Source organism: Coregonus lavaretus, assembly GCF_964263955.1.
Source record: "Coregonus lavaretus genome assembly, chromosome: 17".
NCBI lineage: Eukaryota > Metazoa > Chordata > Actinopteri > Salmoniformes > Salmonidae > Coregonus > Coregonus lavaretus.
This window is the reverse complement of record NC_140004.1, coordinates 4,949,022-4,968,055: the sequence shown is the minus strand read 5'-3', so window position 1 is coordinate 4,968,055 and position 19,034 is coordinate 4,949,022. Positions and strand designations below refer to the sequence as shown.

The 19,034-nt window shown below is 40.7% G+C and overlaps 1 protein-coding gene across 1 annotated transcript; it reads right to left on the bottom strand.

Annotated features, from left to right (window-relative positions):
• Nucleotides 1-4,642: 4,642 nt before the first annotated feature.
• LOC311144429 (arrestin domain-containing protein 3) lies at nt 4,643-11,503 on the bottom strand. Its single transcript, XM_084180439.1, has 7 exons — nt 10,998-11,503; nt 8,570-8,651; nt 8,130-8,277; nt 7,217-7,319; nt 6,798-7,054; nt 6,033-6,341; nt 4,643-5,897 (listed from the first exon to the last, which is right to left on the bottom strand). The coding sequence occupies exons 1-7, from the start codon at nt 11,275-11,277 to the stop codon at nt 5,829-5,831; spliced, it is 1,248 nt and encodes a 415-aa protein (XP_084036565.1). The 5' UTR covers nt 11,278-11,503; the 3' UTR covers nt 4,643-5,828.
• Between the last annotated feature and the right edge of the window lie 7,531 nt (nt 11,504-19,034).

Genomic DNA, 19,034 nt, shown 5'->3' with positions numbered 1-19,034 from the left:
ATGTATCTCTTACCCATGCCAACCATGTAAGGCATTTCAAACACAACTTCAAAGTGAAAATACTAATGAAATCATGCAAACTTGCTTTGTTTCTTCTGAACTATTACGAAATAAATGTATTGATTTGTCTTTCTTCATTTTGCTCAGTACAAGACAGTTTGAATGAAATGAACAATGTGTACAGTTAGTACAATGGCTATTGGAATAGAAACACCCATACATTGTATTTAATCTGATGGCCATCCTTTGATATCAATGCCTGATTGGAAGAAATCATGTTCAAAGCACAATAAAACCGAGTTTGTTCTGATCAAACATGGTGTGAGACAACCAGGTGAATTTCGACAAAACGTCCTATCCCCTTGATGAGAAAAGTTAGCATTCAGTGTGAATCAATATACTGTATCATGCGTGACATTGTACAGTGCCTTCAGAAAGTATTCACACCCCTTGACTTTTTCCACATTTTGTTGTGTTACAGCCTGAATTTAAAATTGATTAAATTACATGTTTTGTCACTGGCCTACACACAATACCCCATAATGTCAAAGTAGAAATATGTTTTTTGACATTTCTACAAATTAATTACAAATGAAAATCTGAAACGTCTTGAGTCAATAAATATTTAACCCTTTTGTTATGGCAAACCTAAATAAGTTCAGAAGTAAAAATGTGCTTAACAAATCACATAATAAGTTGCATGGACTCACTCTGTGTGCAATAATAGGGTTTAACATGATTTTTGAATGACTACCTCATCTCTGTACCCCACACATACAATTATCTTTAAGGTCCCTCAGTCGAGCAGTGAATTTCAAACACAGATTCAACCACAAAGACCAGGGAGGTTTTCCAATGCCTCGCAAAGAAGGGCACCTATTGGTAGATGGGTAAAAATTAAATAAAAAGCAGACATTGAATATATCCCTTTGAGCATGTTGAAGTTATTTATTACACTTTGAACAGTGTATCAATACATACAGTCACTACAAAGATACAGGCGTCCTTCCTAACTCAATTGCCGGAGAGGAAGGAAACCGCTCAGGGATTTCACCATGAGGCCAATGGTGACTTTAAAATATTTTATTTACAGTTTATTTACAGAGTTTAATACTAACCTAAATGACAGAGTGAAAAGAAGGAAGCATGTACAGAATACAAATATTCCAAAACATTCATCTTGTTTGCAATAAGGCACTAAAGTAAAACTGCAAAAAATGTGGCAAAGAAATTAACTTTATGTCCTGAATAAGTGAATACAAATCATTATGTTTGGGGCAAATCCAACACAACACATCACTGAGTACCACTCTTCATATTTTCAATCATGGTGGTGACTGCATCATGTTATGGGTATGACTAGGCAGTTTTTTTTAGAATAGAGCTAAGCACAGGCAAAATCCTAGTGGAAAACCTGGTTCAGTCTGCTTTCACTGGGAGACAAATTCACCTTTCAGCAGGACAATAACCTAAAACACAAGGCCAAATATACACTGGAGTAGCTTACCGATACAACATTGAATGTTCCTGAGTGGCCAAGTTACAGTTTTGACTTAAATCGGCTTGAAAATGTAAGAAAATACTTGAAAATGGCTGTCTAGCAATGATCAAGAACCAACTTGACAGAGCTTTAAGAAGTTTAAAAAGAATAATGTGCAAATATTGTACAATCCAGGTGTGCAAAGCTCTAAGAGACTTACCCAGAAAGACTCACAGCTGTAATCGCTGCCAAAGGTGATTCTCTGTATACTTATGTAACTTAGATATTTCTGTATTTCCTTTTCAATAAATGTGCAAACATTTCTGAAAACATGTTTTCAATTTGTCATTGTGGGATATTGTGTGTAGATGGGTGATCATTTTGGGGGGATTTAATCCATTTTGAATTCAGGCTCAAACACAACAAAACGTGGAACAAGTTAAGGGGTGTGAATACTTTCTGAAGGCACTGTATGTTCTTCTGTGTTTCCATACTGCTGTAACCGTGTTGGGTGGAGAGGGGGGTCACCGTGACTTCTCAGTCATATTGTACCTGTCCAATCTCTGTACTCAACCCATTGAGTGACCTATGACCTTCACATGGGTCATGACCCCTGAAGCCCCCTGACGAGGAAAGGTCATTGAAGAACTGGAGTCAGTGTCCTTGGTGTCTGCGTGTCCAGCACCTCAGATATCAGCTTGGGCCTGACCCCTGAACCCTCACACCCTGCCAGAGGAACACATCCATGGTCTCTCTAGAAGATATAGCCCACCTCAGCATTTCACATCCCTATAAGTAAACACATTGTATTAGGCTAGAGTATGGCCGGGATTCAATCCAAGGCACATTACAGAGCCGCACTTCGAATTGGACTTTTAAAGGTAATTTACACTTGAGCCGACAAGTGCAGCGTTTACAGTGAATGCGAACATCAAGAAAAATGCCTTTAAAAAGGCGCCTTGTCAGCTGTTGAGCTCTATAACATGGAGATAAGCTGGGAGGAGATAAACGTGTGGTTTGGGTTGGGAGGCCTTACAGCAAGATCACTTTACAGTCCCACACACAACTTTTACCAAGACAAGTAAAACCATGTACATTTGGATATAACTGTCATGCAAGTATTGCTATTCCTTATTTATTTTTGATTGTTTATAGCTACTTGCTTGACATTTCTTTCTAGAAAACCACGACCAAGGGCTCTATTCAATCCGTAGCGCTGAAGAGCGATAGAAATTTAAAGGCAACGTTCCCGCATTAGCAGAGACCGCATTCGCGGTAAACGTTGCATATGTCAGCTCAATTCGGAAATTACCTTTAATTTCAATTGCGCTATAGCGCTGAACTTCAACAAACGGATTGAATCGAGCCCCACGTCTTGTGTCAGGCTCATAAAATTGGAATAGTGGATGCAGTGGAGTGAAGTGTATGTTTTAGGAACAACAAGCAGGGGCGCTGTTGCACTAGTTATGGAAGCTTGGGCTGTGTGTGTAGTGACGCCTTGCTTTCTTTCTAAATATGGGACTGCTGTACTGATGTTGAGTCCTTGATCTTTATATCCTCTATGGTTGGTTGAGCCTAACTACATAGATTTCAGACAACCTACCTGATTTAAGTTATCAGATTTTTTAAAATCCATATGCTGAAGTTTAATTAGGTCTCATCAAGAAGAAAGAAATGACTGATTCCCACGACAATGTACAATTTTGAACAAAAGTTTATTAAACTCAAAAGAAATACTAGACAAAGGTTACAATCATTCAGGACATTCATACAATATCTATCTATGATCGTGATTAAGAAACTATAAAAGACAAAGGAGAAACTAGACATACAAATAGTGAAGAAAACTAATTCAAATGAGTAATATTGCACTTTGTTTCTAAAACATTTCAGATCCATTCTCCCATTTCTAACGGCTTGATTCCTCACTTCAGTAAGTCAGGAATTTAGCTTTTAACACTGGACTACACTGAGGCCCGAACAATGGACTATAGAATTGACCAACCTGAAACAGATTTAAGCTTATTCATTTTCCTTCTTTTAGCTTGATACATATTCCCCACATAAAATCGAAACAAAACAAAAGTGATTTTATCTTAGAATAGCGGTCTATTCCATTTGTAAGCTAATTCGTTCTCAGTGGGAAGGGAGGGTTGCTGATCCACAGCTGTTCCCTGAAGCTGAAAGGTGAGTAGAAGTTAACTAAACGGGGTTGTCTGACTGGATAACAAACCATCAATGCCCAAGTACATAATCTAGCCCAGTCATCACTAAAACGCATTCAGAAAAACACACAAAGAGGCTTGTCCGGGGATCGTCATTTTTTAAAACACTTTCTTCCCTTTATGTCCCTTTGAAAAGCATGAAAGGACTAAATCACACATACAGACAGACAAAGAAAAGAAAATAGCAAAAAGTGTAAGGTTGTAAATTATATCGACACTCGATAATGAAGCATCATAATTAGGTCAGTTCTGTGTCAAGGCCACTTAGAGAAGATCACTTTAATTCGTAGTTTGTCTGTCACTGTAAGCAGTATTATTATAGTTGCTAGCTAGATCTAAACAGAGCACACACACACATACAAACTTGTCGACTAATTATAACTGTAAACTTTCAAAAAACGTCTTAGATGAAATAATGCATTTATGTCCAACTCAACACTGCTTGACTAAATGTCTCATCAGGAAATGATGTGCTTACCCAACTTTTTCCAGACCTTCACCGTCAATGCAATTTTAAAATGTTTTCCTTATCAAAAAAAGTGCCTCATGTTTAAGACGATGCCAAATCTCCACTCTTACTGGTCTAGGTGTTGAATGAGTTTGAAAACCAATGTATTACTCATTTCAACCTACCACTACTTGTTCTGGCCAGTTCGAGCAGAGCTTTAGCAATGTCCAATTCTTTCCCAGCATTTAGCCAGGCTGGGTTTGAGTCTGCGTTATTTGAAGCAGATCATACCATGTACTCTTACTTCTTTATATATATATATATAATTCTAGCATTTCAGGCTTCACTGGTCTGGAAAATAAAACAGTTGGTGAATGAAGTCAGCAAGTGCAGCGATGGCAAAAAGGGAATGTCGTTCATCTTGGAAAACTACCTTGCTGCTCTGTGTATGCCTCATCTCTCTTGTTTTGGTAATATACCTTTTTTTTTGTACTATTTGAAACAGTGCAATTTAAACAAAACATAACATTTTCAACCATTTGGCAAGTGAGAAGATCACCTGAGACAGTGCTTCTTTTTTAGGCAGTATGTAAGCCTCTGTGCTGTGAGTAGAGGGGCTGTAGACACAGAGTGTGGGAATTCTGATATGTCCCACTCTTTCCGTCTCACACACACACACAATTATCTGTGTTTCATGCTCTACTTGAGTGGCAAGCACTAGCCTGCGGCTCCTCCACTCCAGAACAAGCACAATATAAAACACGAAGCAAACAATGCTCGGCTTAAAAGGCATTCTAAGTTTGAAACTAAATCAAAGGACAGAACATAGTACAGAACCAGAAAAAAAGGATGCCACACTTGGATCCAAACGGAGGAGGCAATATCGAAAAAGAGCTTTCGGATGGAGAGTGTGCTGCTGCATTCAAGTCCAGTCTGCAAATCATTAAGGAAATGTAATTAGGAAAAATAACATTTTAAAACAGCTTAAACAAGGTCAGTGCATTGTTTTTGTCCAAATATGTTCTCTGCGTTGTTCGAAGTTGTGCGGCGAAGGAGTCTAGGAGTTAAGCCTGCAGTCTCTTTAGTTCAGCATGCTACTAGGCTGAAAAAAAAAAACAACTAGTGATAACTGCTTTCTTCTTAAAATGAAGCCACACAACTCAAGCAAAAAATAACATGTGCAAAAATCACAAATGAGGCAGGAGGAGGCTAGTCTTTGCTCCGTTGAATGCTGCTGAGCGCTTCAGACAGTGGTGGTTATATTGTAATCTCTTCTTCCTGTTTTTTTCTGCTCAGGTCTCGACATGATAGTTCTGCTCTGTGTGAAAGCCATGTCCGCGTGTGCCGTGGTTACAGAAAAAAAGCAGGCGATTAAGAGCCATAGGCAGACATGGCCCTGGTGTGTCATCACTCACTCCACCAAGGCTGTCTCCACTACAGGTTAGGTGGATGTTCGACTGGCCTTTCCCCCCGGCCAGGCTGACAGGAAGGCAGACTTCCTGTGCCTTTCTCTGTGGGAGGGGGCAGGACTTTGTTCACCTGTGGTATTTGTTTGCTTTGTTTTTTTTCTCTCGACGTTGACGGTGGAGTGCGAACGCTGTCGCCGGGGAAAAATACAAAAACAGAGTTGACTAGAAATGCCCAAAACGTATCCGGGCAGGGCTCTGTGTTTCCTTCAGCGTGATGGACAAGTGTCAGGCCTCCGCTCCTCCGTCCGGCTGGCTTGATCAGGATTGGGATCAATCTGGCGGAAGAGGAGGAAACACTGCTTTAATGAAAGGACCAAGACCTCTTGGCTACCAGACTTTATTATGATCACTAACCGCAGTGTGTAAAAGCATTAGTCTTAGTCGAGGGTGTACGCTGTGCTGATGCATACCTCAGAGTAGAGTGGAGGGGGCTGGAAGCGGAACTCCTGGATATAGGCAAAGAGTGGTCCCTCAAACTCATCCCTGGCTGAGGTCACCTCCAGGCTCTGGCTCTGTCTCTGCTCCTCTGTCACGATCTCTGAATAGCTTGGTGGGGCTTCAGGGCGCTCTGGCAGGGCCATGCCTAGCCAGCTCATGGTCATGCTGCACTGGCTGCTGACACTGGAGGTGCGGCTGCCGAAGGGGTGCAGCGGGATGGTGCCGATGACCAGTGGCAGGTTCAGAGACAGGTTCATGGCTCCGGGGATGTCTACGTACACCTGGAGAGGGTAAGCAGCACACAACTGAGGGTTAGAACTGTAGGCCCACCTTCATTGAACAACAAACGTGTGTGTTCTACAGTGTTAGACTTAGGCAAGGGGCCGTCCGATGACAGGGTAAAGAGGTCATTAGCACCTATAAGACAGGTGTTGCCTCTGATATTCTAGACTGATCCTCTTAACTGCGTATGGAGAGAACACCAGCTAATAATGGGAGTGTCTTTGCTATGACTGCCTAGGTGACAGGCCTCGATGGGAAACGTAGAGAGCTTTCTAGAAACCTATTCAAATGTGCCTAGTATCAATGTGGATCATATTGACGCATATTCTCATTTTACAGCACATATTTATATGGATGATAGCTACAGATCTCTCTCAACCGGTTTGAATTGGTTTACAAATGTCAGAGCGAGAAAGAGGAAGAGGTGGTCTCTCCAGGGCAGTAGCTGTACTAACCATGAGAGAATACTCCACTCGGATGATGCTGCAGTCCAAGATGGAGGGAGAGATGGGGGGGATCTTCAGCATTTTGCCACTCCACGTCTCCGTCTTGCCCGAGGACAGCGACTCTCCTCGGAGGTTGGCCACCAGCTGTTTGACCTCCTTCATTTTCCCTTTGGCGTAGAAGGTCTGTGTTTGGTAAATGGCTGCCTTTGGCACAACCATGCGAGACGAGCAGTTCTCGATCTCGGCGAAGATCTGAATAGACTCTCCTGCAAAGACAAGAAAGAAGGGGTTTAGTTAAATCAGTCAAAGGATAATTTGATTGAGATGGCATCATCAAACATAATACGGCAGTCATCTATAGTCATTAATCTACAAGAGTGCCAAATTACTAATCAATAAGAGTGACAGAGTCGGGGTGTTCTTCTTACCTGGGGTATAACCCTTCCTTTCGATTTTGGCACTTAAGGAGATTGGACCTGAGGTGCAGAACCAGCAGCATAAAGTCTTGTCTTTCGTGCCTGCCTGGGGCGACTGTGAAACAGAGAGCGAAAACAAGAAAATGTAAGTGTTTGGAAAATTCCTTATTCCTCTACCCAATCATCCCTAGGGGGGGGGGGGGAATACCTGTTCTTGGCCCCCTGACAGAAACTGCACCTTGTGCAGCTAACATGATGACATACAGCGCCTAAGGCCCGTCATTCAAATACAGGGAAATACCGGTATCTCTTTCCATATACCCGGAAGACATGTTTAGACAGCAGAGCACATCACTATACAAAGTGGCTGTCACAGACTATCAAACAATATTTAAAATACTTTCCCCCTCAACAGTCATTTCACACACACACAAATCAACACTTCATTTTAACCATGTGCTGTGTGTATTAATTTCTCTACTATACCAACCGATCAGGAAATAATCTCTGTTAGGTATGGGGAAACCGTGTTTTCCACAACTAATGTCCACGGGTGTCCTCTGTGCTTTGGGTATGGGGTCAGCTGGTACAACACATTCTGCGACCACAATAACATAGGCACTGGCAGCCCACTACACCAAATCAAATTACAACGAATGAAAAGCAAGGGGCCTGAGTGCTGGCACTGGCTAATTCTTTCTATATTTGGACAACAATTGTGGCTAGAAATGAGTCACACTTCTGCCTTTTAAGTCACTCTCTTGGCTGCCAATGTAACTCGATCGCCGCTGCCAACTGAACCATTGAACAATTCAAAGACCCTGAAGAGATTAGGGGTAACCAAGGAAGTGCCTATGGTCCTACTACACATACACAACGCACAAACATACAGAAAACTGGACAAGAGAAAGATCCTTAAGCTCACCAGCAGTAAGGGAGTGTTGATGTCGATGTGTTCGAAGACGGTGAATTCTTTCTTGGTCTTCATGGGCAGAAGCCATGGCCTGTGTAGCTCCGCCTTCACCCAGTAGCGCACACTGCCATGTTTCCCTTCGAACGAGGTAGCCAGAGGTCTGAGAGGGATAAGAGAGGGGACAGAGAGAGACAAGGGGGGAAAAAACAGGTCATTTCAGGAGAACATAAAGCCAGCAGCTATTTCAATCTTCAACTAAGGACAGACACACACATATAATATAATATATATATATATATATATATATACATATAATATATATATATATATATATATATATATATATATATATATATATATATATATATATATATATATATATATATATATATATATATATATATATATTTGTCCTTAATCTGTCTTTTGATAGGTAAAGAGGAGATACTCACGTCTGTGGAAGCTCAAGGCTGAATGCATACTCGTGTCTTCCTGAATGGATAGTGGTGAGTCCTTCTTCTGAGTTGTCATCATCTGAAACAAGAGAGGGACAATATTCCAACACGTATACCATACCTGGAAAATATGTAGTACGATGTCACCTAAGTATAAGAACACAGATATAAAACAATACCACCACAACAGAGAGGAACAGCACAATATAACTTAATTTCATAATTATTATAATTTTCATTTTTGGACACCAGGAAGGCACAGGCTGTAATGACAATGATGAGGAAAAAACTATGAAAATGTGAAATTATGATCTCTGTGATGAAAATTTTGACCCTTCTGGAAACAACACATATTTACCCATCTATCAAAAACCTTCAAGTCTTGAACAAGAACCTTTTGACACATTGTTTAAATCAGTATTGAAATTAAAATATTGTTTTTATAAAAGCACATAATGTGATATAATCTGTCTGGGAACTGCACAATTGAGAATCTAATAATTATTTCTCTCACATTATGTATTCTTCTTGTGTAACGGGGGGGTTGCGTTATTAAGCATTATATGATTTGTAAGAAAATATGTTGATATTTTTTCCTTTACATAAAGGCTACCCTGCTGTGTAATATTTGAAAATCACGCGTTATGGAGCGGGAGCTCCGTTTCTGCCAGGTCAGCGCTCCCTCCCAGCCTTAAGCAGCGGCAGAGTCGTGGTAAACAACTGCCGAACTGTCACTCAAAAGCAGACTGGAGCAGGAGAAGACCAGCCTAAACCGGAGCGAGCAGCTTCCCCAAGCCAGCTCTCTCATAACGCATTCACTGTGTGCGGCATTCAGTCAGTGGCTCAACCGAACTTGCTCACTATCAGGCACAGCCCTCTCAAGACCTGACGCGTGTACTGCAGCATGTACCAGAGAGATTTCACCCACTCAATATTACACGTCAGAAATATTGTAACAGACAGAAAAGAGAAACAAACACCGTTATTGAAAAAGAGGACAGACAAAGAAGCAATTATATTACTTAAACCTTTATTAAGCGCCACTGATACCCTTAACTGCATACATGATTGCAATAGAGACACATAGGAAGGCTTTTACCATTTCAAGAAACTTAAACTATTCAACAATTGATATGAAAACATTAGCAACATGCATATGTTATTCCCCATTCATAGACAGATCAAATACATTATTTTCACCATCAAGAAACGTTCACTCACAGCAAGAAACAAGGAACAGGTAACTAAGTTATAACTTGGGCAACACTGTACAAAATACTTGATGGCATAAATTCCCACCCCACATTAAATTAAACTACTTCAATTATCGGACTGACCTTTCTATCTAATCATCTGAAAGATCTACTACCCTAGGCAAAGGCTAACAACCCTGTTCTAGTAACTAGGACTACCAAGTTTCAGTGAACAAAAAGTAGTAGCCTACATTCATTATCCGCAAATAGGCTAAATTGTTATGGCTTCAGATTATTATATTCCAACTTCTAGTTCATAGTCAATTGCAGGACTTGTTATGCATCATTCATTCGGATACACAGTAGGCTATCACTAATCACTAGATAAATGCAGAATAGAATAGGCTAAATGGAACGAATGCAATTTTTCTTTTCATGCGACTTTGTAACATTGTGCTGACAGGTCAGATACAAAGTTGCAGACTTTTTTCTGTCATTTTCTGCAAAAGCATGAGGTAATTGGAAGACACATGAGCACTTCAGCCAATCAACGGAGAGGAACCCAAGTCCCTTCACCCCACACAACCAGTTTCTGAACAGGATTGAACCGCTTTGAACAATGGTGGAAACTTAAGAAAAACTACAACGTTAAACTTTACATGATTGCTCGATAACTATTTTTTGATGAAACTGCACATATGTAAACGGAGACTGCTATGCACCTTCATGTACTGTGTTTTAGAAAATATTGTAATTCATATAATTGTTATATAGGCTGCAATGAAGGATAGAGAATACTGTCATTCAGTCTGCAGCCCAGACAGCCAACTTGATAGACTTTAGAATTTTGTAGGCTCTCTTTAGCCTATATGCTCGAATATGCCTACATGATTATGAAGTATCATGCTTAAATAAATTCCCATATCTTAAATCTTAAAATTCATTGAAGAATACTGTAGTTGACATGTCTCAAGACATAGCCTACATAATGTGTTATAGACGGCTGTATGGCCAGTATTAAACAAAATAAAAAAGGTATTGTTGTGAGCTGGTTCATAGATCGTCCCCAAATCTTTCTCTGTTATACATTCAACTGTGTTCATTGTGAGCCTGTAGTATAGGTTAACAGCATTCTCTGTATGAAACCTCAAGAGCCACCATGACTAGCCTACACAGAGCATCTCAGGAACAAAGTGATTTCTTTAGCTACAAAGAAGGTTGTATATTCTTACCTCTTTCATGTCCAATTAGGATGTCTCTATGGTTTAGATATTCCACTTCTTCAGTGTAATTTTGCGTATAGGCAGTGTTGGATCCAGCATTTCGCGATTCAGTCCAACGAACTTTTGCAAATCCTTTTGCGTGAATTTTAAGAGATTTCACACGGATTTCTCCGGTGACTTCGATGATCACCCTCCCTGAGACGGAGTCCCCGCTTGCGAAAACGGGGACATTGCTGTCATTGAGACAGTCGTAGCTTACGGTGAAGCTCTTCACCTTTCCTAGCACCATGGTGAAAAAAATACAGGTAGCCTACCGACAAATAAAAGTATATGAAAAATAATCTCATAAGAAAAAAAATCTGTATTTTAACGCCGATCAATATATTTGCCCTGCAAAAGCAGTGGGCATGATCAGGGCTTTCTCTGACAAAAGTTCATTTAGATGTAAAGGCTTAATAACAGCAGTGGATGCTGTTATCGTCAGCCCGTCTGCGCGTTGGTCTCTGGTCAAAGACAAGGAACTTTCGTCGCTCAGCTCACTTTAAGCGAGGATTTTGTGAAAAACAACCTATAGAGCATGCGCAGAACTTTATCTGCCCCCTCCTTCCGCCTTATGGAACAAGGGAGAGAGCAGTGGCATTCAGTCAAATGACAAGTTTGGTTAAACAGCTGATTGTATTGCAAAAGCATCCACTGTAAATAATTCAAGTTTAATGTTAACCCTACAAAGCAATATTCAAAGTGAAATAAATAACATAAACCTGTCACTACAGGCCTATGTTATGTTGGTAGGCCTATAGCCTAAATCTTACAGTGGATTTCCACAAGGATTGATGCATCACACAGCCACACTGACTTCCCCCAGAATGGTTCACCATGTGGTTGCTAGCAAGTCGACAGCATGCTAGGTAGTGTTAGGTATCAACAGCCAATCCAATAGCGTCTGGAAGCTATCAGTGGTGTAAAGTACTTAAGTACAATTATTTAAAGTACTACTTAAGTAGTTTTTTTGAGTATCTGTACTTTACTATTTATATTTTTTACAACTTTTACTCCACTACATTCCTAAAGAAAATAATGTACTTTTTACTCCATACATTTTCTCTGACACTCAAAAGTAGTCGTTAAATTTTGACAGTAAAACATTTTTGACAGTAAAATGGTCCAATTCACGCACTCATCAAGAGATTATCCTTGGTCATACCTACTGCGTCTGATCTGGCGGACTCACTAAACACAAATGCTTCGTTTGTAAATTATGTCTGAGTGTTGGAGCATGCCCCTGGCTATCCGTAAAGAAAAAATCAAAAAACGTGCCGTCTGGTTTGCTTAATATAAGGAATTTGAAATGATTTATACTTTTAATTTTGATACTTAAGTTTTAAAAAAATAGTAATTAACTTACTTTTGATACTGAAGCATATTTAAAACTAAATTGTTTTAGACTTACTCAATTAGTATTTTACTGGATGACTTTCACTTTTATTTGAATCATTTTCTATTAAGGTATCTTACTCAAGTATGACAATTGGGTACTTTTTCCACCACGGGAAGCTATAGTGGGCTTCGATTGGTCAATAGCGCCGCGATATCGCAGAGTTTTTGCATAGATTCGGCTTTCCCCATCTTTGGTCTCGCACTGTTCACGCTCCCTCGCCCATGCTAGCATCGCCCAATGATCCCTGCCCACCTCGCTTCCCTCTATTGTAAATTAATGGCTTCCGAAGTTTAATCGCCCCCTGTCGTCTCCTGTGGAAATCCACTGTTAAATGTACGCTATTATGTATTTATGGCTATAGTAGGGACTAGGGCCTACACACCTGTCCACAACTATGAATAGGCCTAAACCCATTGCTGGTGGACATGACAGCGTTCAAAATAGCCTATAATACCCTCATATTCATAACCATTAATCCTGATTAAAATCTAAATAATACACAAAGGCTGCGTTTACACAGGTTTCCCAATTCTGATCTTTTTTCCACTAATTGGTCTTTTCACCAATCACATCAGATCTTTACACATCAGATCTTGTTCAGAGCCGATCTTATTGGTCAAAAGACCAATTAGTGAAAAGAATATCAGAACTGGGCTGCCTGTGTAAATGCAGCCATAGATCCTTGGTTCCAGTCAAACAATTATGATCTGGCATTGCAGACTTTGAGACACGGGACGCCATCTCGTGGCTATCTTAGATATTGTTGTCAATTGGTGCAAGTGAGCATGACAACTGTTGCATGTATACTTCACACCAATTTCAAGGAGAGATCGTAGTGGCACAATGCATATTTTGAAAATCCCTAGTTGATAAATAAGATAAGAACCGATAATTTAAGTAAAATGCCAACTGATGGAGGCTCCAAACATTATACTTCCACAAAGCAATGTATGATTAAACTTCTTGTAAATACTGAAATCGAGAGGTCCTGACCTGAACCGAGGATCTTCAATCACGATACAATGTCTGATCAGTGGTGTAGTGGGAGCTATACGCTGGTATACGCCATAAACCAACCTTTTCTTTAGTGGGCATTGCGTAGGCTATACTCACTTCTTAATCCTCACTGATGCGAATCAAAGTAGTATAGTGGAGGTATACGCCGTATCATTTTACTATCTGTGATGTGCTAGATGCCTTGCTTAAAATGTATGTTTAAAAAAATCCACTAGAGCTTATATGCTTGATCCATTTTTGCTGCAGCTCTCTGCCCCCCTGACTGCTGAATCATTAACCCATATTTTTTACCTTATTATAGCTGGTACTATCCCCGAAGTTTGGAAGGCGGGCCCATGTACCCCCCCTTCACAGAGGTGGTGACCCTCTTTCTTGCCTAGCTAAAATATTAGAATCCTTGATTAATTCTCAGCTAAAATCTTTCTTATCTTTGTAATCCATTCTAAATGTACATCAGTCAAGTTTTAGACCAGGTTATAGCACTATCTCTGCTGCATCCCTAGTTATAAATTACGTGGTTAACTGTATGGATAAAAGGCAACATTGTGCTGCCCTCTTCATTGACCTGTCAAAGGCTTTCAGTACTGTTGATCGCTCACTGCTAATTCAGAGGCTTTCCTCAATTGACCTACATCAGGCTGCATGTAACTGTTTCAGATAGAACTCAATGTATATCTACTGATGGTGTTAAAACATGCTTGAAACATGTTGGTATTACAGACTCAGTCAGGGACATGTTGAAAATGTCAGTGAAGACACTTGCCAGTTGGTCAGCACATGCTCGGAGTACACGTCCTGCTTAAAAGTCCTACTCACATCGGCTACGGAGAGTGTGATCACATAGTCATCCGGAACAGCTGGTGCTCTCATGCATGCTTCAGTGTTGCTTGCCTCGAAGCGAGCATAGAAGTGGTTTAGCTCGTGAAGAGGGCACGACAAAGCCTATTCCCCCTCAGGAGACTGAAAAGATTTGGCATGGGTCCTCAGATCCTCAAAAAATTATACAGCTGCACCATCGAGAGCATCCTGACTGGTTGCATCACCGCCTGGTATGGCAACTGCTTGGCCTCCGACCGCAAGGCACTACAGAGGGTAGTGCGTACGGCCCAGTACATCACTGGGGCCAAGCTTCCTGCCATCCAGGACCTCTATACCAGGCGGTGTCAGAGGAAGGCCCTCACAATTGTCAAAGACTCCAGCCACCCTAGTCATAGACTGTTCTCTCTGCTACCGCACGGCAAGCGGTACCGGAGTGCCAAGTCTAGGTCCAAAATACTTCTCAACAGCTTCTACCCCCAAGCCATAAGACTCCTGAACAGCTAATCATGGCTACCCGGACTATTTTCACTGCCCCCCCACCCCATCCTTTTACGCTGCTGCTACTCTGTTCATTACTTATGCATAGTCACTTTAACTCTACCCACATGTACATATTACTTCAACTACCTCAACTAGCCGGTGCCCCCGCACATTGACTCTGCACCGGTACCCCCCTGTATATATAGCCTCCCTACTGTTATTTTATTTTACTTCTGCTCTTTTTTTTCTCAACACTTTTTTTGTTGTTGTTTTATTTGTACTTTTTTGTAAAAAATAAATGCACTGTTGGTTAAGGGCTGTAAGTAAGCATTTCACTGTAATGTCTGCTCCTGTTGTATTCGGCGCATGTGGCCAATAAAATTTGATTTGATTTGATTTGATTTGAAATCAGGTTTCCTGGATATTACTAAAGGTGTCTCGCAGGGGTCGATTCTGGGTCCTGTACTTTTTACTGTTTACATTAACAATATCGACTTGTCAGAAAAAAATTGTAGCCTGCACTTGTATGCCGATGATTCTGTTGTGTGTGTATGCTATTGCCCCCACGGTTGACCAGGCTCTATCTGAACTACAGTCTGCCTTCATTGTATTACAGAATAACTTTACTGACCTGAAATTAGTACTGAATGCAGGTAAAACTAAGTATATGTTGTTCTCTGGAGCGCATAAAAATAAGTCTGATGATTTAAGCATATGTACTTTGGATGGTGTCCATATTGATCGTGTCCCTGCTTACAAATATCTGGGCGTCTGGATAGAAGAAAAGCTGTCTTTTAAAAAGCATTTTGATGAGTTAGTTAAGAAGCTGAGAATAAAAATAGGCTTCTTCTATAGAAATAAGTCCTGCCTCTCACTAAATGGTAGAAAGCAGATTATTCAGTCAATGTTCCTTTCGGTCCTAGACTATGGCGACATCGTCTATATGAATGCAGCTGCCACTTCATTAAAACCGTTAGATGTAGTTTATCATAGCACACTGCCCTTTTTTACGGCAACAATTTTAGTACTCATCACTGCATTTTCTACCAGAAAGTTGGTTGGCCCTCTTTGATGTCATGTAGGTTGATACATTGCTATGTTTTCATTTATAAATCCTTTTTACAAAAAGTCCCACTGTACCTAACATCATTACTAAACTTTAGACATACGTGTTACCACACCCGGTCTCAGGGCTGGCTAACTCTGGAAATTCCTTTGGTCTCTATTGCGTTAGGTTAATTAGTGTTTCGTTTTCTTGCACCTTATTTGTGGAACAATCTTCAAAATGTTCTTAAATTTGATGTTCTGGTGCCAATTCAGAAAGTTCATTGAGGACTGTCTTGCTGATGAATGTGATTGTTTTTTATTATGTGTTTTTCTTTCTTTCTGCTTGCATTTTGTTTTTATATTTTGATGTGTGTATTTTCTGTAATTTATGTAATTCAGGGCTCATCTGTAAAAGAGAACTTGGTCTCAGTATGACTTCCTGATAAAATAAAGGTTAAATAAATAAATAAAATAAATAATGTAGTACAATAGAGAAATCATGCACAAAGCCTACACAATCGCAAAGTACGTGAAATATATTAACATGTGCACTGCACCCATACACTATATATACAAAAGGACACCCCTTCAAATTAGTGGATTCGGCTATCTCAGAACCACACGTTGCTGACAGATGTATAAAATCGATCACACTGCCATGCAATCCCCATAGACAAACATTGGCTGTAGAATGGCCTTACTGAAGAGCTCAGTCAATTTCAACGTGGCACCGTCATAGGATGCCACCTTTCCAACAAGTCAGTTCGTCAAATTTCTGCCCTGCTAGAACTGCCCCGGTCAACTGTAAGTGTTGTTATTGTGAAGTTGAAACGTCTAGGCGCAACAATGGCTCAGCTGCGAAGTGGTAGGCCACACAAGCTCACAGAACGGGACCGGCGAGTGCTGAAGCGCGTAGCGCGTAAAAATAATCTGTCCTCGGTTGCAACACTCACTACCGAGTTCCAAACAGCCTCTGGAAGCAACTTCAGCACAAAAACTGTTCATCGGGAGCTTCATGAAATGGGTTTCCATGGCCGAACAGCCGCACACAAGCCTAAGATCACCATGCGCAATGCCAAGCGTCGGCTGGAGTGGTGTAAAACTTGCCGCCATTGGACTCTGTAGCAGTGGAAACGCATTCGCTGGAGCGATGAATCACGCTTCAACATCTGGCAGTCTGACGGACGAATCTGGGCTTGGCGGATGCCAGGAGAATGCTACCTGACCCAATGCATAGTGCCAACTGTAAAGTTTGGTGGAGGAGGAATAATGGTCTGGGGCTGTTTTTCATGGTTTGGGCTAGGCCCCTTACTTCCAGTGAAGGGAATTCTTAACGCTACAGCATACAATGACATTCTAGATGATTCTGTGCTTCCAACTTTGTGGCAACAGTTTGGTGAAGGCCCTTTCCCGTTTCAGCATGACAATGGCCCCGTGCACAAAGCGAGGTCCATACAGAAATGGTTTGTCAAAATCGGTGTGGAAGAACTTGACTGGCCTGCACAGAGCCCTGACCTCAACCCCATCGAACACCTTTGGGATGAATTGGAAAGCCGACTGCGAGCCAGGCCTAATCGCCCAACATCAATGACCGACCTCACTAATGCGCTTGCGGTTGAATGGAAGCAAGTCCCTGCAGCAATGTTCCAACATTTAGTGGAATGCCTTCCCAGAAGAGGCTGTTATAGCAGCAAAGGGGGGACCAACTCCATATTACTGCCCATGATTTTGGTCATGTAGCGTAGCTAGTTTCAGCTGGATTTTATCAGGCAGCAAGAGTGTGCAGCTCTCAACTGGTTGTTGCATGGAGAAGCTCACAGAATTGAATGACATCTGTAGCCGGTAGGGTAGAAAATACATTTCAACTTATGATATCTACCAGTAAATTCAAACTAAGGTATGCAAACCAGGTATTGAAAAAGTTTGGTTCGAAGTCTTGGTTAAATCTTTGCAATGCACAGTTCAGTCATCATGCACTGTTTGAATGAAAATGTCTAAATAGGGCATTCCCAAAAAACTTTCCCAATTAAATGTTGACTGCAAAGTAGTCCTACCTGGCAGAATGATATCATGATGATTTGAAGCCTAACAATTGGAGGGCATTTGTTTTGCAAACTCTGCCATCACATGTAGCCTACATTGTACAGTAGGGTGAATTCAGAAAGACTGGGACATCATATAAACTGGGAAAGCTTAATCCTGATGCGTTTATTTATTGGTCTGACAAGAGAAAATCAAAACAATTGTTACTAAGCCCTTGAAGAGAAACCACATGATCAAAATCACATCACTTCATTGGTGCGGCATCAGAGGGGGGCAGAGCAAGCTTCAAATAGGAAGCTCACCCTGCGAAGCACACAGCAAGATCAGTGACATTGCTTTTTTGTGTTTTGATGTTATAAAACTGTCAAATAATGCACTGTGCCAAATTGTGATTTAAATGTGCATACTATGTACTGGTGCATCAAAATACATTAAAAAGTTGACAATATTATGTTTAAATTTTGTAATTCAGTCATTTGTTTAGTTGTCCCGCTTTACCAACTATAGCTAGCTAAAGTAGGACAGCATGGAGTAGCTAAAGTGGGACAGTTTTATAGGCTTTTCCAATGGTGGAAAGAGATCCAGATTATATTAGGGACCCCTTCCAATGGAGAAAATAGATCCATAGGTCTCTGGTTCTTGTAGTACTATATCCTGTATTTTGTTTTATTGTAGTACTGTTATTAGTTCTGTTATTTGAGTGAATTCAGAAAAAGTGTGACACTTTTTGCATTTCTGTCTTCTATAACCTACAACCATCCTGTCCAACATATTAGCCCAACACATGATACATTTATGAAATCCTCAGATATTTCCTAATCACAAAAAATTGAATTGTCATTGGGGTACAATTAGGACTATAATAATGGTGTCCCAGTATATCTAACCTGCTGTCCCAGTCTACTAAATGCGAACTGAAAATATGGTTTTGAGTCATGACTCCTGTGAATATGATATCAACATTCATAATTTTTTTGTGTGATTACGAAACATCTTGAGGATTTCAGAAATGTATCGTGTTGGGCTATTATGTTGGATAGATGTTGAAAGAGATTACAGAAGACGGAAATGCAAAAAGTTTCCCACTTATTCCGAATTCACCCTACAGAAATACCGCTAGCTAAACAGTCTCTTGCTAGGTGTGCAATTGAATTAAAGGCCAACAACACCCTCCTGATGTGGTTTAAGCATTGTTGTGAACA

Coding starts and splice junctions, on each gene's coding strand:
- LOC311144429 (XM_084180439.1), bottom strand. CDS start 11,277: ATGGTGCTAGGAAAGGTGAAGAGCTTCACCGTAAGCTACGACTGTCTC. Junction 8,278..8,569: donor AGCCTTGAGCTTCCACAGAC/GTGAGTATCTCC, acceptor TATCCCTCTCAG/ACCTCTGGCTACCTCGTTCG. Junction 6,342..6,797: donor GAGTGGAGTATTCTCTCATG/GTTAGTACAGCT, acceptor TACCCTCTCCAG/GTGTACGTAGACATCCCCGG.